Source organism: Pelophylax lessonae, assembly GCF_965119305.1.
Source record: "Pelophylax lessonae genome assembly, chromosome: 2".
In the NCBI taxonomy this organism is placed as follows: domain Eukaryota; kingdom Metazoa; phylum Chordata; class Amphibia; order Anura; family Ranidae; genus Pelophylax; species Pelophylax lessonae.
The window spans coordinates 632,346,100-632,370,094 of record NC_138769.1 but is presented as its reverse complement, the minus strand read 5'-3'; the positions used below and the strand labels follow the sequence as shown (position 1 = coordinate 632,370,094).

The 23,995-nt window shown below is 43.0% G+C and overlaps 1 protein-coding gene across 3 annotated transcripts in view; it reads right to left on the bottom strand.

The window, feature by feature from the left end:
• MTUS2 (microtubule associated scaffold protein 2) overlaps positions 1-23,995 on the bottom strand; it is a 991,417-nt gene that overhangs the window by 613,866 nt on the left and 353,556 nt on the right. For all 3 annotated transcript variants that reach the window (XM_082247669.1, XM_082247668.1, XM_082247670.1), the window contains one exon: positions 1,469-1,709. In XM_082247669.1, the coding sequence (XP_082103795.1) occupies positions 1,469-1,709 (241 nt within the window). The remainder of the gene's footprint in view (positions 1-1,468; positions 1,710-23,995) is intronic.

The window sequence follows — 23,995 nt, the reverse complement described above, 5'->3', positions numbered from 1 at the left end:
TAAGACAACAACGTTTAGGAATAATTGAGTCTAACCTAAATTATTTTTGATCATTTATATTTATATTGGAGGTACTGATATACATTGATCGATTACATTTTTCATGTTGCTTACTCAATTAAAGTGGTTGTAAGGTCACATCTTATATATTTTTTTATCCTCTCTGTTTTAGGAACATATTTAATGCAGTGTGTGTGTTTCTTTTTAAATTATAATGTTAAACACCTTCTTACCCGGCAGAGCTGGGCAAAGAAGGTATGTAGCATTATAATAAAAAAAAAAAAAACACTTTTATGTTCCCAAAAAAGAGAGGATAAAAGTATTTTGGATATTACTTTACAACCACTTTACAAAAGGGGAGAAGCAGCTGCAGCAGAATACTTAATCAAGGCAAGAAGGGAGGGGCAGGGAGGCGGTTGGCTTCACACAAACTACAGACTATGGAAATGACAGGGAGGGGGAGAGGGGGAGTGGGGGAGCAGTCATTATAAGCATGGTCAGATTACAGAGGGGGACAAGGTAACAGGCAGGATCAACCAGGTATTGTACAACATGGAAAAGGACAAATGACACTGCAAAAGCACAATGCTGTATATATAGTGCCTTAAAGGGACTGGAATATTTTATGTTTTTTCAGGGTTACAACCACTTTAATCATTCAAACATCCTGACACACTCCTTCATTCCAGAGCATGTATAGCCAAAACATTTTTTTTTTTTTTGGATAAAGTTGGAAAGCCTATAATGTCTGTAAGTTTATGTTATCTATCTGTGTCCCACTGGGGAGATTTATCTTCCTGCCTCAGAGAAGCAACAGAAATGGGGGGGGGGGGTTTCTACAAACAGAAGAGGATTCCTCTCTCAGTTATCCCTGGAACAAATGTTCTGGTCAAACTGTAAAATGTTGGGTTTCTTATTACTTTCTGTCCTTGTGACAATGGTCGCCTGGACAAATTGAGAGGGTACATCAAACTATCAGAGACAAATTCAGCAATAAAATCTTTCCATACTCTATTCAAAACTGAAACAAAAAATGGAAAAATGATTTTTGACTTGCAGCTCATTTTAGCTATCAGTTACAAATCTGTGGTTTGTTTTTGAATGACCTATGTCTGATTGATTCTGCTGTTATACCACATTTTAGTGCCTTATGTCTTACAACCTATGTACTCATGCTGTCCAGTTGCCCTGTATCTTCTTGTACAAAAATTAATACAAATTGCGAGTTTAAAAAAAAAATGCAAAAATGGGGCCATGCATACACTTTCATTGTAAGACATTCACTCAAAATCTGTAAATTTCAAATGATTCCAATGATGTTTTAAAACATAAGAGGCTAAATATTGGTTGCTGCAGATATTTTTACTGTATCTGACTGTATCACTAACATGTATGGCCCATAAGAATTTTTATGAGATTATACAGTAAAAACAATGAAATTGAAGTTTGTTAGTAATATGGACTGTACCTGTTGCCTCTTGGTTACTGCTTGTTGCAGCTGCTGTTAACAGTTCTTGATGAGGTATAGAGCCACTTGAGGACCGTTGACTTGCAATCAGTATTCTGCTCTTTGCTGATGGGAGTCTGGACATGGCACCCAATCCAAGCTGTGGCTTCAGAATCATTGTGGATCTGTAGAAGGTGGGTGGCACCTCATAATGAGTAAATGGGGAAGAGCAGAAGTCATCCTTTCTCTGTCTGTCACCCGTCTACACAATGAAAACAGAGGAGACAATTTTATACATTCATCTTCTGCATGCTAGCACTTGAAAGTAAATTACATTTTTCCCCTAAGCAAGATATATCACACCAGGTAACCGGTATCTACAGGGCAGCATCATGACAAATCGACAATATTCTTCTTTGTAAACGAATACATAGATCAGGGGTCTCCAAACTTTCTAAACAAAGGGCCAGTTTATTGTCCTTGAAACTTTACGGGGGCTGGACTGTGGTCAGCGGGAGTGTCCCCTCCTTGGATTCAGTGGGAGGAATAGTGCCCCATCATTGGTATTAGGGAGAGGTATAGTGACCCACGATTGGTGTCAGTGGGAGGAATAGTGCCCCATCATTGGTGTCAGTGGTAGGAATAGTCAGTGTCAGGAGCTATACCCCTAAGGCTGCATAAAATCAAACAAAGGACCGCATTCGGGCCCCCGGGCTGCAGTTTGGAGACCACTGACATAAATGTATATCAAATCCCTTGGTCTGTAATGTATTGTGCTCTCAGGTACTTGGTTTTTACAGCCTAACCCAAAGTCTCTCAAAATAAAGTTTATTTCAGGTTTTAAAAAAGTGTATGCGTACAGTCTAAGTGTAAGGTTAAATACCATTAAAGCGTAACTCCACTTTTGTTGAGAAAAAAACATTCCCCCTCTGGGTGATCTCTGTACATTGCAGGGATTTTAACCACCTCAATACCGGGCAATTAAACCCCTTCCTTCCAAAACCAATTTTCAGCTTTTAGCGCTGTTGCAATTTGAATGACAATTGCGTGATCATGCAACACTGTACCTAAACCGAATTTATGTCATTTTTTCCCCACAAATAGAGCTTTCTTTTGGTGGTATTTGATCATGACCAGGTTTTTTCTTTTTTGGTGCACAAATAAAAAAAGACCAAAAAGTTTGAAAAAAAAAAAAAGTTTTTTTGTTTAGGTTATAAAATTTTGTAAATAGATACGTTTTTTCCTGCACTGATGAGCACTGATGACGCCGCACTGACAGGCACTGATGAGGAGACACTGATGGGGTGACACTGATGGGGTGGCACTGATATGCAGCACTGATGGGCACTGATGGGCACTGATAGGTAGCACTGATATGCAGCACTGATGGGCACTGATATGTGGCACTGATAGATGGCACTGATATGCAGCATTGGTGGGCACTGATAGGCAGCGCTGATGGGCACTGATAGGCAGCACTGATGGGGACTGATCGGCGGCACTGATGGGCACTGATAGGCGGCACTGATAGGTGGCACTGATGGGCGGCACTGATCGGCACTGATGGGCGGCACTGATGGGCGGCACTGATGGGCACTGATAGGCAGCACTGGTGGGCAATAATGGGCACTGGTGGGCGGCACTGATAGATGGCAATAACGGGCACTGGTGGGCAGCACTGATAGATGGCATTGGTGGGCAGCACTGATAGGGGGGCACCACTGGCAGGCTCTCTGAGCCCTGTTTGCCATCCCTGGTGGCCATGGTGGGCATCCCTGGTGGTCATGGGTGGGCATCCCTGGTGGCTCTACTGGCACCCCCTCCCCCCAGGGCTGCACTGGTAATCAATCATCTGATTACCAGCACAGACCCCCCCCCCCTGTGTTTAGTGAGTAATTAGAAATACTCACTGATCACCCCGGCTGCAGAATCAATCCTCTCCTCTTCTCCTCACTGACAGGATCTGTCAGGAGGAGAAGAGATCGAAGCCGTTACAACGGCTGTATTGACATTACATGACGGCTGTGATTGGACACAGCCGTCATGTGATCAGGAGGGCCAATCACAGGGCCCTCCTGCCGAGTCTTGTTGCTCTGTGTCCTAGGGACACAGGCACATCGAGATCGCGCCGCTGCGCGTGCCCGCAGCGACGCGATCTCTCTCCTTCTGAAGGACGTTCCGGAACGTCCGATCAGAAGGACGAGACTCCCACCCGGCCGTATATGTACAATGGCCCGGGTGGGAGGTGGTTAACAAAGTTTGTTGCAGATTCCTATCTTTTGTTATTCTGAAGAAATCATTGTTTGTTCCTCCGTGCCTCTGTGCTGAATGGGTCAAATGGGAGTGGTTTCATAATTATCTATCAGCTGTGGCAGCTAAAGGGGCTCTAATGAGGAAATCTGCTGCGCCTGCATCTCTTTAGATGTGTTCCTATTGGGAGTATTTAACCAAAAATTACATTTTTGTTGCAGGGAATGCCAGAAATCTAACTTGTATCTAAGGCAGACTTCTGGGAAAATTGGTGAGCCAATCACACAAGCAGGAAATTAGGTTTCTGGGGTGTGGTCAGTACAAATTCTGTGTACAGAACAGCTCCAGGTAGCTATATTGCCTTGCATTTTCAGAAAATTACAACAGGTGCAGATTAAAAAGGACAGGACTTTTTAATAACATTCAATTACAATATGATTTGTGTCGCAATTATATACGCTATATTGTTTTTCCTTTATTTTCTGATTTTTTTCCGCCACGAAAGTGGAGTTACCCTTTAAACATTTTTTTTTAAGAAAAATGACCCAATCCTTGGAATAGAATAAATAAAAGGAAAAATAAAGGAAGATTTTTGGGGCAAAGAGGACAAGAAAGCCTCTACCTTACAAGGTACCATGGGATACATAGCCCTTGGAAATAAAAAGTAAGCCAAAGAAATTAGCAAAAGGGAAGCCGCATAAAACGCAGGGAATCTAGCGGAGAGGTGCTACCCTGTAGCAGCAAAACTACTATAGGACGGACCTTATTAATTCGGTTATAACTTATGATTCTAAAGCAGGGGTCTCACACTGGCAGCCCTCCAGCTGTTGCAAAACTACAAGTCCCATCATGGGGCCACCAGTTTAAGACCCCTGTTCTAAAGTAATAAATGTAACCTTTTACTTTTAACAAGCAAGGCTGTTTTTGACAATATTTTCTTAAAATGTTTATTTACATTTTTTTAAATCTATGCAATGTAAAGAAAGATGTAAGATTTTAACCACTTTAGCCCCGGAGGATTTTCCTGCTAAACGACCAGGGGGTATTTTGCGATTCGGCACTGCGTGACTTTAACGGACAATTGTGTGCGATGCTGTACCTAAACGAATTTGACGTCCTTTTTTTCCCACAAACAGAGCTTTCTTTTGGTGGTATTTGATCACCTGTGCGCTTTTTACTTTTTGCGCTATAAACAAAAAAAGAGCGTAAATTTTGCAAAAATAACAATATTTTTCACATTTTTTTATATGAAATTCCCCCCCAAAAAAAAGTAAAAATCAAAATTTTTTAACGTTTTCGGCCAATTTGTTTTATGCTACATATGTTTGGTAAAAAAAATCGCAAAAAGCGTATTTTTATTGGTTTGCGCAAAAGTTATCGCGTTTACAAACAAAGGGAAAGATTTTTGTCATTTTTGTTGTTATTTTTTTAACGCGTAATGGCGGCAATCTGTGATTTTTTTTGCGGTACTGCGACATTGGGGCGGACAGATCGGACCCTTGACTGACATTTTTTACACTTTTGGGGTTACCAGTGACATTTCTACAGTAATTAGTGCTATATATATGCACTGTTACTGTAAAAATACACTGGTAGTGAAGGGGTTAACTTTATTTGGGAGGGAGGGGCTGTGTGTGTCCCTAGGGGCGTGCTTTCTACTGTGATTGGCTGTGGCTTGAGGTGTAAGGACACGGATCAACGGATCTACATAGTAGATCCGTGTGATCACTGTCTTTATACCGAGGAGAATGACAGGCAGCTTGTTTACACAAGCCGTCTGACTTTCTCCCGACCCCCCGACGATCGCCGAGTGACCGGCGGACATCGGGTCCGCCAGTCACACGCGCGGGGGGGTCCGTGACCGCGCGGGAGCGTGCCTCCGCGGGCGCGCGCTCGCTCCCCAGAGCCTCACAGGCTAGCGACGTAGACCTACGTCGCTCTGCCTGTGAGGGGCTGACTGCCGCAGTAAATATACTGTGAGCAGTCGGCAAGTGGTTAAAAGGGGTGAGATTAAGGGAAAGTGGGAAATTAGATACTTAGCCCTGACTAGGAATGACTTAGATTTAAAAAGGGGTTAAAGTGGTTCTAAAGGCTGGAGGTTTTTTATCTTTATGCATTCTGCGTGCAGTTACAAATGCTCCCCCCCCCCAGCCCTGCCTCATACTTACAGCCTGGCCTTAATACAGCAATTTCAATGAATGAAGTGGCCCTCTCCCTTCTCATAGGCTCAGACAGAGCAGCAGGAGCCAGTGGCTCCCGGTGCTGTCAATCACAGCCAGTGAGGAGGGAGCTCTCTGTGTCTAAGTGCTGACTCAGGAGCAAGCCCGCATGAGTTCACTCATACCCAGCGGCTTGCTGTGGTGGGCACTTGCGGAAAGGGAGGGGGGGAGCCAGTAGTACAAAAAAAAAGAGGATCGGGGCTTCTTTGTGCAAATCCATTGCACAGAGCAGGTAAGTATGGCATGTTTGTTATAAAAGAAAACATTCCGCAATCCCTTTAACCACTTGCCGCCCACCCACCGTCAAATGATGGCGGAGTGGTGCAGCTCTCGCTCTGGACTGATGTCATATGATGTCGGCCCATTCAAGCAGGGCATGCGCTCAATCGAGTGCGCGCAGCCCTGCACTGTCAGTGGGGGCGTGTCCCCGGCTGTTTACCAAATGATTGGCTGTGAATGGATCACATGGCTCTGCCCCTGTGTAGACTGGAATGCATGCGATTGGGAGCGAGCTGCACAGTCAGTTTGGTGGCAGTGTGTTGCCAGGTGGCGTCTTCCCAGCTCGTCACCGACAGTGGTAAACAGCCTGTCGCACAGCCCATCACCAAAGTACCCATCACACAGCCACCATCATGTCCAAAAAAGTGTACAGCAGTGAGGAGGTGTTTCAGATTTTCTCCATGACTGATGAGAGCAGTGGGGAGTTCTCATCAGATTCCAATTCCGATTCAGAATCAAAATCAGAATTTGAACCAATTGATAGGAGTGGATTGGTGATGGAATCAGAGGAAGAATGGGTCCCTCCTAAAGGGTCACGGTGCTCTTAAAACCAAGCAGCTGCTAGCAATATACCTCATGATCAAATGCCCAGGCCCAGTATCAGCACTGCCACCAGCGATACACCCCAGGATCAAATGCCCAGGCCCAGCACCAGCGCAGGAATTTTAAATCCCTCAACTACCAGTACTAGAGTGTCACATCCCAAAAGAGTCAGGGACACTACATACCTCCCAGATGCTCTTGCAAACCCAACATGGCTGCCTTCCAACTCAGGATCAGCAAGCATTCCTCCTTTCACGGCACAGCCAGGTGTACAGGCCAATCCTGAGAATTTATCAGAAATTTATTTTATTTATTTATTTTTGCCTAACACTTTGCTGCAATTTATTGTGGACCAAACCAATCTCTATGCCCAGCAGTATATTGCAAACAACCCCCAATCACCCTATGCCTGTCCGTTTGAGTGGAGAGATTTGACTTTGGAGGAGTTCAAATTGTTTATGGGCCTCACTAAACACGGGGCTTACAAAAAAAATGAAGGACATGCCTATTGGTCCACCAACCCCACCGCATGCCCATTTATTCTGCCATAATGTCCAGGTCCCGATATGAGATAATTATGCGCTTCCTTCCCTTCAGCAAAAACACCCAGTGCCCTCCCCACAACCATCTAAATTATGACAAATTATGTAAAATTCTCTCACTCATAATTTTCTTTCCCCAAAGATTTGCAGAACTTTATGTCCCTGATCAGAACATATACGTGGATGAGTCCCTGGTGCACTTTGCAGGCCGGCTAGGTATAAAACAATATATTCCCAGCAAAAGGGCCAAATACAGGGTCAAAATTTACAAGTTATGTGAAAGAGTCATGGAATATCTTTATGTGTACCGCATATATAGAGGAAGAGGTTTTTTCAAACACCTACACGTTGCAAAAACTCTGGCCTGCGGAACCACTAGAAAGAACAGAAAGGGCTTTCCACAATCTTTGGTAAACTAAAAATGTGAAGGTGGGAAAAAGCAGCTTTGAGAAGCAATCAATACTGGCCTTGAGGTGGAAGGATAGCAGGAATGTCCAGGAATCCATAAAGACACCACATTTGAGGTTTAAAGAAGATGAGGTTCCATTCAAAAGCCAACAGGCATCCAAGAATATAAACTTTACATGTGGGAGGGGTGGATTTCAATGACTAAATGCCCTATTTGGCAACAAGGAGTTCCCCTTTCTGGTACAAGAAAGTAGTGATTTATTTAATTAATTTGGCCATTTATAATGCATATATTATCTACACCAAATACATGGAAAGCCCCATCCCCTTCCTAAAATTCATCAAATAAATTGTCATGACCTTCATCTATCAACAAAGACCCCCCCCCCCCCAGCAAACCTTTGCTGTGATGTTGTTAGCCGGCTTCATGAGTGCCACTTCCCGGACAACATTCCACCATCTGAAGCAGGCCGAAGACGCCAAAAAAGATGTCGCATATGCAGCAAAAGAGGATTTTAAAGAGATACCATCTACCATTGTCCCCAGTGACCCTCCCAACCCAGCCTGTGAATTGGAGAATGCTTCCGACTTCATCACACATCCCTTAAATATTAGCCCATATTTTTAATAATTTCCCTATTTTCATCATCTGTACTAATCATTTTCCTTCTTTCCTTAAATAACCTTAACTGACCCTGGCTTATTTTTCGACTATGCCTCTGCCTACCGTTTGAACTGCTTTCACGTGAACTGACCCTGGCCTGTTTTACCGATTATGCTTCTGCCTACCGTTTTGACTGCTTCCACATGAACTGACCCTGGCCTGTTTTATCAACTATGCTTCTGCCTACAGATTGGACTGCTTGCATGTGTACTGACCCTGGCCTGTTTTATCCACTATGCTTCCGCCTACCACTTGGACTGATCTGTTGCCCTGCTACTGTAGTACACAGGGGTCTCACATATGTGAGGGGCTCCAGAATAGTTTTTTTGGTTCTCTTTGATTTTCATAATTTCCAGGATAGGGTCTGGAGGCTTCAAAGAGATTTGGGTGGGAGGAGCCTCTACCCTTGTGCCCAGGTCTTACCTTACTGAGGCCCTCAATCTGCTGTTGACTTAATGCCATCTGTCCTCTGCCTGCCGCGTGAACTGACCACACCTCTGCCTGATACCTGCACTGTGAGAATAATTAGCTGTAGCAAGAGGCAGTATGTTTATGAAGGGCTAAAGAGCGGTACAATAATGAGCGTCTGCAGGGAACAGTGCACTAGGACAAATATTATGGCTGTGCTGATCATGTCTCTGCCTGGAAAATTCATTTGGAAAAATGATTTGGCTGTGCTGACAATATCACAGTAGTGACTATAGACAATATTTCTGTTTGCTGCCTGGATAATTACTATTGTTGTCTCTGAGCATGTCCCTGCCTGCTGCCTGGACCAATGCTCTCCTCTGTGTAAAACTACACTACTAAAACCACAGGTAATACTTTTTTCCCTTTCATCAATAGAATGTATTTTGGAGTGTAATTCTTGGTCTGTACATGCTATGTGTTAGCAATATGAGGGGCCTTCAAAAATGATAAGTGTAATAAGAAATGTAAAGGTGAAATCAAGGTGGCTAAAATAGAACACGAGAGACATATAGCGGCAGAGAGTAAAAAAAAAAACCCCAAGAAATTCTTTAAGTATATAAACAGTAAGAAAGCGCGGCCAGAACACATTGGCCTCATAAAAGACGATGAAGGAAATCTGGCCACAGAGGACAGAGAGAAGGAGAAAGTGTTAAATAATTTCTTCTCTTCAGTCTTCACAAAAGAATTGGGGGGCTACACTAACCCAGCTTGTAATGATAAACTAAAAAATACACCTCAGGAAGAACCGCCATGGCTAACAGAGGATAGACTTAGAACTAAACTAGAGAAATTTAACATGAATAAATCAACAGGACCAGATTGCTTGCACCCGAGGGTTCTTAAAGAGCTCAGCCAGGTGATTGCCAGACCATTATTCTTGATCTTTAAAGATAGTCTGCAGATGGGTATGGTGCCAGCTGATTGGAAAAAAGCCAACGTGGTACCAATATTTAAAAAAGGGCGGAGGTATATCCCGGGTAACTATAGGCTGGTCAGCCTAACATCAGTAGTCTGCAAGATTTTGGAGGGGATGTTAAGGGACCACACACAAGACTTTAGTAATGAAAACTGTATTATTAGTAGTAATCAGCATGGATTCATGAAAAATCGTTCTTGCCAGACCAATCTATTAACCTTCTACGATGAAGTGAGCTGCCACCTAGATAAAGGAAAGCCTGTGGATGTGGTGTATCTGGACTTTGCAAAGGCATTTGACACCGTTCCCCACAAACGCTTACTGTACAAACTAAGGTACATAGGTATGGACCATAGGGTGAGTACCTGGATAGAAAACTGGCTCCAGGGGAGAGTCCAGAGGGTGGTGATTAATGGGGAGTACTCGGATTGGGCGAGTGTGGAAAGTGGGGTCCCCCAAGGTTCTGTCCTGGGACCAATCCTGTTTAATTTATTCATAAATGATCTAGAGGAGGGGATATCTAGCACAATCTTGGTATTTGCGGATGATACTAAACTAAGCATGCCAATATCTTCTATGCAGGATGTGGAAACCTTACAAGCAGACCTGAACACAATAAGGGGGTAGGCCACTACATGGCAGATGAGGTTTAATGTTGAAAAATGTAAAGTATTGCACTTGGGCGTCAGAAACACGAAAGCAAGCTACTCACTAGGGGGGAAACCTCTGAGTGAATCTAAGATGGAAAAGGACCGGGGGGGTACTAGTGGACAACAGGCTTGACAGTGGCATGCAATGCCAAGCCGCTGCAAGCAAAGCCAACAGAATACTGGCATGTATAAAAAAGGGGATTCACTGCAGAAATAAAGAGATTATGCTCCCACTCTACAAGACTCTGGTCCAGCCACATCTTGAGTATACTGTCCAGTTCTGGGCACCGGTCTTCAGGAAGGATGTGCTGGAACTGGATAGAGTCCAGAGAAGGGCAACAAAAATAATTAGGGGAAAGGAGGACATCAGCTATGAGGAAAGACTACAAGCGCTGAATTTATTCTCTCTGGAGAAGAGACACTTGAGGGGGGATATGATATCAATGTACAAATACTGTACTGGCGACCCTATCATAAGGAACAAACTTTTCAGAGAAAGGGAATACAATAAGACACGTGGCCACTCACTAAAACTAGAGGGAAAATGGTTAAACCTTAAAATACGTAAGGGGTAGGGTTGAGCGAACCCGGACTGTATTGTTCGGGTTTGTACCGGACTTTTGGGTATTCGGTACCCGGACCCGAACCAGAACATTTCACTGTATGTTTGGGTACTGTCCGTTGTTCGGTAACGTTATTTGATGTTTTGCCGCGGTTTTAATGGAGCGCTTTCAACAGGTGCAAGGCAGCCAACCAGCAAGAGTTTAACTAGTGTGCCCTAGAAGCCATCACAGCCATGCCTACTAATGGCATGGCTGTGATTGGCCAGTGCAGCATGTGACCCAGACTCTATATAAGCTGGAGTCACACAGCGCCGCGCGTCACTCTGCTATAACTATACTAGGGAGAGGTTCCTGACTGCTGCTGCTGAGACAGAGATAGGAGATTACTCTAGGGTCAGGCTGGAGATTGCTTTTAGGGAAAGCATAGATAGGAACAATCTGCTTTAATCATACAGCGATCTACATTGATTTGATTGTGTGGGGGTGCAGTGCACAATCTTTTTGCCCGGAGGGAGAGATAGGAGATTACTGTAGGGTCAGGCTGGAGATTGTTTTGAGGGAAAGCATAGACAGCCATCTACATTGATTGTATTGTGTGGGGGTGCAGTGCACGATCTATATGCCCTGACCTGAGCCCAGTAAGGACTGGAGGAGAAAGGAGAAAAAAAAAACTTTTACCAGTCTGTTAGGCATGCGGTGCTGCATATTATTGCAAGCTCAGTGCATTTAAAAAAGAAAAAAATTATTTTTTGTTGTATTGCGCTTTGCAATAAAAAAAACAATTTAGGGGCAAAAAAAGTTGTTTGCGGCCCTGTCCGCATATGTTACAGTGACATACACCCATTGCATACTGTTGTATTGTGCATTGAAATATAAAAAACATTTAGGGGCAAAAAAAGTTGTTTGCGGCCCTGTCCGCATATGTTACAGTGACATACACCAATTGCATTCTGTTGTATTGCACTTTGCAATAAAAGAAAAACTATTTAGGGGCAAAAAAAGTTGATTGCGGCCCTGTCTGCATATGTTAGTGACATACACCCATTGCATACTGTTGTATTGCGCTTTGCAATAAAAGAACCCATTTAGGGGTAAAAAAAGTTGATTGCGGCCCTGTCTGCATATGTTACAGTGAGATACACCCAATGCATACTGTTGTATTACACTTTGCAATAAAAAAAAACATTTAGGGGGAAAAAAGTTGTTTGCGGCTCTGTCCGCATATGTTACAGTGACATACACCCATTGCATACTGTTGTGTTGCGCATTGCAATAAAAACCCATTTAGGGGGGAAAAAAAATTGCGGGCTAGTCTGCATATTTTACTGTGAGATACACCCTTTCTATACTGTTGTTCTATTCTGCTATTCAATAAACACCCATTTATGGAAAAAATATTAAATTGCGGCCTAGTCTGTATCTGTACATGTGAGATACACCCTTTGGATACTGTTGTTGTATTCTGCTATTCAATAAACACCCATGTAGGGGACAGAAAGATATTAAATTGTGGCCTAGTCTGTATATGTACATATGAGATACACCCTTTGGATACTGTTGTTGTATTCTGCTATTAAATAAACACCCATGTAGGGGACAGAAAGATATTAAATTGCGGCCTGGTCTGTATCTGTACGTGTGAGATACACCCTTTGGATGCTGTTGTTGTATTCTGCTATTTAATAAACAGCCATTTAGAGCAGTGTTTCTCAACTCTGGTCCTCAGGGCACACTAACAGGCCAGGTTTGCAAGATATCTGAAATAGATCACAGGTGATATAATTTGCTGCTCAGTGATTGCAGTATTCTAGTCTGCATCTCCCAAGGTAATAACCTACAATCTGGCCTGTTAGTGTGCCCTGAGGACCGGAGTTGAGAAACACTGATTTAGAGGACAGAAAGATATTAAATTGCGGCCTAGTCTGTATCTGTACATGTTAGATACACCCTTTGGATACTGTTGTTGTATTCTGCTATTCAATAAACACCCATGTAGGGGACAGAAAGATATTAAATTGTGGCCTAGTCTGTATATGTACATGTGAGATACACCCTTTGGATACTGTTGTTGTATTCTGCTATTAAATAAACACCCATGTAGGGGACAGAAAGATATTAAATTGCGGCCTGGTCTGTATCTGTATGTGTGCGATACACCCTTTGGATGCTGTTGTTGTATTCTGCTATTCAATAAATAGCCATTTAGAGCAGTGTTTCTCAACTCTGGTCCTCAGGGCACACTAACAGGCCAGGTTTGCAAGATATCTGAAATACATCACAGGTGATATAATTTGCTGCTCAGTGATTGCAGTATTCTAGTCTGCATCTCCCAAGGTAATAACCTACAATATGGCCTGTTAGTGTGCCCTGAGGACCGGAGTTGAGAAACACTGATTTAGAGGACAGAAAGATATTAAATTGCGGCCTGGTCTGTATCTGTACGTGTGAGATATACCCTTTGGATACTGTTGTTGTATTCTGCTATTCAATAAACAGCCATTTAGAGGACAGAAAGATATTAAATTGCGGCCTAGTCTGTATCTGTAAGTGTGAGATACACCCTTTGGATACTGTTGTTGTATTCTGCTATTCAATAAACACCCATGTAGGGGACAGAAAGATATTAAATTGCGGCTTAGTCTGTATCTATACGTGTGAGATACACCCTTTGGATGCTGTTGTTCTATTCTGCTATTCAATAAACACCCATTTAGGGGAACATTAATAATTTTGCAGCGTTTGCTGATTATGTTACTGTGAGATACACCCTTTAAATTTGTTTGGCGCATCTCCTTCCACCACCGAGGATTGTAGGATGCTTCAGTTTGCCTCCTGTTGCTAACTCCTCCTACTCCGCTTCCTCATCCTCTACCACCTCCGCATCCGGAGCAGTGATCATTTCCAAGGTTTTCAGGGCAGTCATTCACAAGTGGCTCCGAGGGTGGGTTCCTGCACCCACAAACGCCAGGTACACAATTGTCAAGCAAGGGCGCAGTTCTGGAGGATGACGAGGTGGAGGATAAGGAGGAGGAGGAGATGGAGGTGGAGGAACCATGTTCACAGCATGGTGTCACCCAGATAACTGATAACAGATACTACACTTGATCTTAGGCAAAAGGTCGAGACTCGAAAAGCGATGCTGGTGGCATTCCCACCTGACAGCGGGGGCACAGTGGAAGCACAAGGCGAAGGCAGAGGATGAGGAGGAGATGGAGGAGGAGGACCATGTTCACAGCAGAATGGCACCCAGATAACTGATAACAACAGATACTACACTTGATCTCTGAGGGAGGGTTCCTGCACCCACAAACGGCAGGTACACAATTGTCCAGCAAGAGCACAGTTCTGGAGGATGACGAGGTGGAGGATGAGGAGGAGATGGAGGAGGAGGAACCATGTTCACAGCAGGGTGGCACCCAGATAACTGATAACAACAGATACTACACTTGATCTCCGAGGGTGGGTTCCTGCACCCACAAACGCCAGGTACACAATTGTCCAGCAAGGGCACAGTTCTGGAGGATGACGAGGTGGAGGATGAGGATGAGAAGGAGATGGAGGAGGAGGAACCATTTTCACAGCAGGGTGGCACCCGGATAACTGATAACAACAGATACTACACTTGATCTTAGGCAAAAGGTCGAGACTCGAGAAGTGATGCTGGTGGCATTCCCACCTGACAGCGGGGGCACAGTGGAAGCACAAGGTGAAGGCAGAGGAGGAGGTCGACATCGCAGCCAGGGCACCGCCAGCACCTCAGAAGGCAGGGATAGCATGTATGAAATGTGGAAAAGCTTTGTCGGCACGCCACAACAACCAGGACCACCAGCTGGCTGTTTTTTTTTAAGCCCCTGGTGTGTGAACACACTCAGACTATCATCCGGTGGGTGCATAAAAAAGTGCACACCAAAAAAAGTGAAACACAAAAAGTGCACAGGGTGTACACATGGTCCTTGACCCTGATCCCCCGGGGCGCAAGGCTCCTGACAGGTACTGGGGTACTTACATTGGCTAACCTGGCCGAAACCAGGCAGCCCCATTCTTTAGGAGGTCTGCTGAAACAGACCACCCCAAGTACTAGGTGGGGCTCTCCCGGAGAGAGACCCCATGAGAGAGGGTGAACCAAGCCAGAAGGCCATATCCACCCCCTCCCATGACTTTCAGGAACAGGCCTAAGGACCTACACCCTACTAATCACGCTGTGCAAAATATAGTGTACCGCCGCAATAAAAAACACAAAACGTGAGACACACAACACATAAGAGTGGGGAAGGGATAGTGGAGAAATGCAAGGTTAGTGCCACATTGCAATACTATGACAGGAATAAAAAATTCCTCTGGTCCTGACTCCTGACCAAAAGGCCCGGCCCTAGAGGCAGGTGTGAAAAATGTGTGTAGGAAGTACAGTGTCCTTGGTGCCATACTCATAGTGTTGCCATCCACCGTGAATTGTGTCACCCCTGGACTGCCACTCCAGGGGCACATACACCACAGGCATTTCAGAATCCCGGTCCCTGGCAAGACCAGTGCAGCCCCAACCCTACCAGAAGGCCTCAGAAATAAGACAGCTTTGGGAGAGCCCGGCCCATAACAAGGGACGCATACCTTCACTACCGCCGCCGCTTCCATCTACACCGCCATATCTGCCACCACCTCAACCTCCTACTCCATATGTGCCTCGTCCTCCTCCTACATCATTCAAGATGATTATTTTTTTATGTTTTTATGTTATTTCCCTATCCACATTTGTTTGCAGAGCACTTGCCATGCTCTTAAGATGATTTTGCTGCCATTTGCAGCCCTCTAGCCCTTTCCATGTTTGTTTTAGAGGCATTTTAGTGCTCAAAAGTTCGGGTCTCCATTGACTTCAATGGGGTTTGGTATGGGGGCAAAGTCCGGTTCACGAACCCGGACTTTTTTTTCAGGTTTGGTCGAACCCGCCGAACCCGAACATCCAGGTGTTCGCTCAACTCTTGTAAGGGGTTCTTCACTGTCAGAGCAGTAAGGATGTTGAATTCGCTTCCACAAGCAGTCGTATCAGCAGGGAGCATCGATAGTTTCAAAAAACTATTAGATGGGCAACTTAAAGACCACAACATGCAGGGGTATACAATGTACGGTTAACAGCAAACACACACATCATAGGTTAAACTGGATGGACTGATGTCTTTTTTCAACCTCACAAACTATGTAAAATTAGATGTGTATTTTATGTTCCTAGAATGCCTGACGGTGCTACTTTAATGTTGAATGTTGAATGTTGAAGTTTCTAGTGGTAGTCGGTTAAAGGAGTGCCCAAAATCAGCAATAAGAATCCCACTTAGATTAAAAGATCATTGTTTTATTGGTAGCAGAACATGTTAAAGCCAACGCGTTTCGGGGGAACAGAGACTCCCCCTTCTTCAGGGCGTAAATGTTGCTATTCGGATCTGCCACCGACAGTCATGAGAACAAAATTGAGTAGACCCCTCGCATTTTTGTAAATATTTTATTATAACTTTTCCTGCGACAACACTGAAGAAATGACACTTTGATGCAATATAAAGTAGTGAGTGTACAGCTTGTATAACAGTGTAAATTTGCTGTCCCCTCAAAATAACTCAACACACAGACATTAATGTCTAAATAACTGGCAACAAAAGTGAGTACACGCCTACATGAAAATGTCCAAATTAGGCCCAATTAGTCATTTTCCCCACCAGGGTCATGTGACTCATTAGTGTTACAAGTTCTCAGGTGTGACTGGGGAGCAGGTGTGTTAAATTTGGTGTTTTCACTCTCACTCTCTCATACTGGTCCCTGGAAGTTTAGCATGGCACCTCAAGGCAAAGAATTCTCTGAGGATCTGAAAAAAGGAATTTTTGCTCTACATAAAGATGCCCTAGGCTATAAGAAGATTGCCATGAACCTGAAACTGAGCTGCAGCACGGTGGCCAACACCATACAGCGGTTTCCACTCAGAACAGGCCTAGCAATGGTCGACCAAAGAAGTTGAGTGCATGTGCTCAGCGTCATGTCCAGAGTTTGTCTTTGGGAAATAGACGTATGAGTGCTGCCAGCATTGTTGCAGAGGTTGAAGGGGTGGGGAGTCAGTCTGTCAGTGCTCAGACCATACGCTGCACACTGCATCAAATTGATCTGTATGGCTGCCATCCCAGAAGGAAGCCTTTTTTAAAGATGTTGCACAAGAAAGCCCGCAAACAGTTTGCTGAAGACAAGCAGACTAAGGACATGGATTACTGGAACCATGTCCTGAGGTCTAATGAAACTAAGACAAACTTATTTGGTTCAGATGGTGTCAAGCTTGTGGCGGCAACCTGGTGAGGAATACAAAGACAAGTGTGTCTAGCTTACAGTCAAGCATGGTGGTGGGAGTGTCATGGTCTGGGGCTGCATGAGTGCTGCTGGCACTGGGGAGCTACAGTTCATTGAGGGAACCATAAATGCCAACATGTGCTGTGACATACTGAAGCAGAGCATGATCCCCTCCATTTGGAGGCTGGGCCCCAGGGGAGTATTCCAACATGATAACAACCCCATAAACAGCCTCCAAGATGACCACTGCCTTGCTAAAGAAGCTGAGTGTAAAAGTGATGGACTGGCCAAGCATGTCTGCAGACCTAAACCCTATTGAGCACCTGTGGGGCATTCTCCAAAAGGAAGGTGGAGTGGCGCAAGGTCTCTAACATCTATCAGCACCGTGATGTCATCATAGAGGAGTGGAAGAGGACCCAAGTGGCAACCTGTGAAGCTCTGGTGAACTCCATGCCCAAGAGGGTGAAGGCAGTGCTGGAAAATAATGGTAGCCACACAAAATATTGACACTTTGGGCCCAATTTGGACATTTCAACTTCAACAGGGGTGTGCTCACTTTTGTTGCCAGCAGGTTAAGACATTAATGGCTTTGTGTTGAGTTATTTTGAGGGGACAGCAAATTTACACTGTTATACAAGCTGTACACTCAAGTGTAATTTCTTCAGTGTTGTCACATGAAAAAATATGATAAAATATTTATAAAAATGTGAGGGGTGTACTCAATTTTGTGAGATACTGTATGTCCCTAGAACACCTAACGGTGCTCCCTGCATGTTGGGCCTCTGTATGTGACTAGGCTATGAAAAAGTCTAACACATGTGGTATCGCTAAACTCAGGAGGAGTAGCGGAATGTGTTTTGGGGTGCAGTTGCAAGTATGCATATGCTGTGTGAGAGAAAAACCCTCTTAATATGACAAGTTTGTTAAAAAAAATAATAAATTAATTAAATTTTGCAAATAATTGTGGGGAAAAAATACAATAAAACTCACCATGCTTCTTACTAAATACCTTGGAATGTCTACCTTTCAAAAAGGGGTAATTTGTGGGGTATTTGTACTTAGTCCCGGTTCACACTACCGCGACTTGTCAGGCGACTTGGCCGCCTGACAAGTCGCGGTCCATTCAGTGCAATTGGAACCGTTCTAATAGGAGCGACTCAAGTCGCTCCGACTTAGAAAATAGTTCCTGCACTACTTTTGACTGAAGTCGGAGCGACTTGCATTGACTTCCATTATGTGAAGTCCGTGCAAGTCGCGCCGAAGTCGCGGTGCACGGCGACTTCACTAGTCGCCCCCCGAAGTCGTGTCGCCATAGTGTGAACCGACTCTCAGTGTCTCAAGAAATTAGATAGGCCTTCAGTGCATCAGGTGTGATCAATTTTTAATTATTGGCACCTTAGCTTGTAGACTCTATAGCTTTCACAAAGACCAAATATACACTTATTTGGGTTATGTAGCAGAATAAATGTTGGCCAAAATGTATGAAGAAAAATGACTAATTTGCAAAATTTTATGACAGAAACATAGAAAAATAAAAAACCCAGTAGTGATTAAATACCACCAAAAGAAAGCTCTATTTGTGTGGAAAAGGGACACAAATTTTATATGGGTACAGTGTTGCATGATTGTCATTCACAATGTGAGAGCACTAAAAGCTGAAAATTGGTCAGGGCAGGAAGGGGTGGGGGGGGGGGGTTAAAGTGCCTGTATTGAAGTGGTTAAAGAAGGAACACATTTGAATAAAAAATAAAAAACTTTTTTTCATTTGCACAGTAGCTGCTAACTGCGCCCCTGAGACATAGAATCAGATCTGGTTGTCAAAGTGCATATTACTATTTAATATTGTTAACTAGTAACTTTTGTTTTTGGCTTTAAACACACTAATATGTTTAACAACATCTTGCCTACAGTCTGCTCATTAATACAATACTGCATATTAACAATGTACTAATTAATAATGTAAAGTGTATAGGAATAAATTGAAAACATAAATACATATTTGTAATATGTTCCAAAAAACCTGTGGGTTTGTCTGTGTTTATGTTTCCAATGTTACCTTCAGTAGGGTTATCAACTTTCACTGATTACTGTTGACTGTCACTTGGAATTGTCTCTAGTTTTCAACTCAAAACAACTTTACAATAAAAAATTACTGAAATTTGACCAATGTTTTCATATTTGCAGTAAACAGGGGTCCCCCATGCTCTATTATTTGCTAGGTTCAGTTGAGTTATCCAGAGGGCTGTGCCAGAAGTACTTTTGTTTTCTAGCCAATCCCTGGGGATTTGGTCATCAATGGGTTGGACCAGACGTTAACAAATATGACAAGCAAGATATTAGAAGGGCCTTTAGAAGTTGGAGGTTCTTAACTGAATCTAGGATCAGTAAAGCTCTTGTGTTTGATGACCTAACCCATCAATCGCGATCTACCAGTCGATCACAGACAGGTGACTCGTAGATTGTGCCCCAGGTTGCCGACCCACCCATTTGAGATTATTAAAGATAGTGCTGTTACTGAGAGCGGAGAGACTATTTCTCGGCATAAGCTGATACCTAGTCTATACACTGCCGGCTGCAGTGTCAGGTGCCAGGCGGAGGGACATAAACTGCATTTCGCCTCTTATTCCTGCAAGCAGAATACAGAGCAACACCAGCAGGAGCTACCACACAGAAAGAAAAGAGCTTCAGGTCAGTGTCTTAAGCAATTCACTGGGCATAATAGCACCTATCATTAGCATTGGGCATTATAGTACTTAAAACAGGGCTAAAAAATTTAAGGCTGCTTTCAGCTGAATGCAGGAGCCTTGGTGTGCTTTCAGAAATCGCACTGAACCCACAGGATATAATAGAAGGCTATGCCAAAGTGCAGCAAACCCACAGGAAAGCCACAGGTGCACTGCTTGGCACCCACGGTAAGGGTAAACCACAGCACATCAGTGTGAAAGCAGCCTTATAGGGAGCTCAGGAAAGTAAGGGCTCATTTACATTTGTGGTTTGGGGGTGATCAAACCCTTTTTTTTACCACACACCCCCAACCACACCTTCTTTACCTGCAGCGGCCAGGGGGTACGCATGTCATCGCTGCAGCAGCTTGGTGGGTGTAGCAGCTGCCACACAGGACCCATTTAAGTGAATAAGACCACTCTACAAGCATCCTGCAACATTATGTAGTACAGCAATTAAGGGCTTAAAGCAGGCAGTGAGGAGGTGTTATATTGCCTCCTCACCATCTGCTTTAACCCCTTTGACCCCGCAGAAGCACACAGTTGCAGTGCATGTGCAGAGTGGCTCCATTTACTTAAATATGTCATGATTGGCAGGTGGAAGCAGTGAGCCTACCCCTGTGCTTGGCTATGCAGAAATGCATCCCTCCAAGTGCTACAACAAAGATTTAAAATACAGTATATCAAAGGACTGGTCTGAATGAATATTAATAAAAGTAAAAGTGTCTGGAGACAATTTCTCATTTAAGGGGTCCAAAAAAACAATAACTAACTGTATGGAGGCACTGCCAGAGCAACTTGTACAGAAAAGTCTCATTCGGCCACCTTAGTAGAGAACTCAGTCTTAAGTTTACACAGGTGCAAAAATATTATTTAATTAAAATGTTTGTTAATTAGAAATATATTTTCTCCAGAGAGAAAAAAACTAAAACTTGAGAAATAAAACCAAAATAGAATTGAAACAAATGTGTGCATATTTACTTTAAATATATTTGTAGTGGGATAACAAATTATCTCTACATCATAGGACTAAATGATGCAAATAACTATATGAAAGCAGTACAATACCAATGTATTTTCTTATTTTATGAACAATAAAATGCCTCTCATTCAGAGCAGCTATAAATTGTTCACTGAAATATTTGGACACATTTCAAGATTAACATCTGAATATGCAAAAAATATCTTATCTATTATCTGAAGACCCTGCAGGTTGGTAATAACAAGAACCCATTATGCAAAGAAGCTAAACAATTGTCTTTATTCAGAAATAATGTCTGCAAGTAGCAAAGCAGAGGAAGTACATTATTGCAAGCACAATTTTCCAGGGGCAAGGGGACACAAGCTTTTATTTTAGTTCAATCTAATTGTATTAGATTTTCATAAGGTACAGGAGAACAATTTACAAGCATAGTTCAAGAAACAACACAAGAAAGATGGATGATTACATTGAGATTCAAAAGCAAATGTAGAGTGTAAGAAAAAACTGACATCACATCATTCAGGTGGCAGGGAACAATAAAATGGCATAATATAGGAGACTCGGACCCACTTAATAGCCACATATACAGTTTTTGAGCACCCCATGGTACTGGGGAAAATGACTCTTAGCATAACATATAGCATAGAGAATGTAGCGTGGGAGGCCAATGAGCAAAGAAGACAAAGGAGTGACCTAGACGTTGGATGAAAGGAAGAAATAAAGAAGTGAACTGAACAAGTTGGGGCTGACCAGAGAAGAAAAGAAAAATTGGGGAGACAAGAGGAGGATTCTGTAGGGAGTAGCTGGGAAGAATACGACTAGTGAAATCCTGTTAGTTTTGAATGAGGTCCAAACACCTTCCAAACAGTGTACAAATGTGTGTACTGCTCCTGGGTATGGGCTTCTTGAATTAAGAACTCCAGATGCACAATGTTATCCGGTAGGGTGGCCCATTCCAAAAGGGTGAGAGCCTGTTGTGATCACTATGGGATAATTGCATGGGCTGCAGTGAGGAAATGGCAGATAATGCCTCTCTTTGCTTTCTAAACAGAGCCAGGAATCATAGAGAGAAGTACCACAAGAGGGGAATTGGGAACAACAATATCAGTGACCTTAGTATAGATGTTAAGGAATTGTCCCAGAGAGCATTGAACATAGGAAATTATCCCTTAATGGGTTAAGCATCGCCAACATCGATAAGACACTGATGGGTAAATGCAGTGATGTGTACCTGGGCGCCTATACTAGCATGAAAGGATTTTACTGGCAAGGGATAAATGGTGTGTAGATGTAAGGGTTTTATCCCAATCTTAAGCCTACATAGGGGGAGAGGCTAGGAGTAGAAGTGTCTCGAATGGTGTCGGGTCCAAAGAAAAGTTTGTTCATTTCAGAACCAAATAAAAAATGAGACACGTTTTTGATATACCAACCACTGTAGCAGAGCTGGGGGGTTTTGGGCCAAGATGATGTGCAAAGGCAGTACTGTAGAGTTAAAACACAAAATCATGGTTAAGAGTGATGGGACATCTTCTCACAAACCAAAAATATAGCTAGAGGTAAAGCCAGAGGAAATGTTCCCAAACAAGGGGAGGATCATAGGGCCTGAAGGGAGGGAGATGCAGAAGGTTAGAAAAGGTCTTGTTCCATAGGGTCCAATGTTTGGAGGTGAAGCTGTGAAACCAATCCATGACCCTAACAAGAACAGAACCAGTGTGTTATAGGGATAGATATAAAGAAAACAGAGAGATACCACGCTGATAAACTAAACAGAAGACCAAAAATGAGCAGCCAGCACAAAAGAGGACAATCTGTACATAAAATTAAAGCAATATGTGCGGCGTTGTTGTATCATAGATAGCACTTAGTGAATAAAAGATAAATGTGCACAGAAAAATCACAGAACCAACAATTCAATAGTTGATAATGAATATAAATAGCTATTGTCACCACACATATACTGTAACTGTGTGAGTAATAAAACATAATACATGTGGTAAAGTGAACTACATTATAGTACAATGGTAAATTTTGTGTGTACCGTGACACTATTTTAAAGTACGTGCATAGAAAAAGAAAAAAAGTCCATGAATTTAAAAGTCCAAGCCAATGTGTAAACGTAAATTTTCAATATGTGATCTAGGTTATTACTGAATACAACTGTGAACAGATCAACCACCACCAACATCAAGGAGGCTTACCGGAACAAGTAGACCCAGATTGGCATACGCCTATTGGGTGAACATAAGCAGTGGTGTATATACACCTAGTAAGGAAGGGGAAAAAGTAGATGAAATCTTTCCACTCAGCTCTCCGCACACCGGAATGCTCCACATCCAACTTCAATGGAAATATCTCAGCAAGGGATCTGCAAGGGATCTGTACAGCTGCTGTACACACACTGGCATCTGTTTGTGGTGACAATAGCTATTTGTATTTGCAAGTAGTATTAATGGGCTTTCACGGTGCAAATTGACACAACCACAAATGAAATAAAAAATGTTATTTATAAAATCACAAACATATGAACATACAACATACGAATTGTGAGCATGTACTGGGCAATTTTCCATATATATCTCTACATGTTTCACTGTATTAGAACAGCTTCTTCAGGAGATTATGGAAATTCTCTTCTATTTGGAGAAACAGATATTAGTATCTATAAAAAATATCAATATATGAACAGTAAATGACATCCAAAACATCAAAAATGGTGCTTACATGCAAACAATTCTCTGAAGGGGACAGAGCCTATCGACAGATAAGTAAAAAAAGAATGAGGATAAAAATATTACCTCAAACCTATACTCTTATAAAGCATTACATAAAGGAAGACTGCATGGGAGACACCTCATCTGAATATAAATGTTTGGAAACAGGCATCTGGTATACCACAAAAGGCAACTTAATCCAGGGTGGTTTTATCTATGGAGATAATCAAATATGAAAGTGTCATTCAATAAATCCTAGAACGCCAGCTATACATGCGCTTCCAACAATTCATAAAAATGCTGCTAATCCTC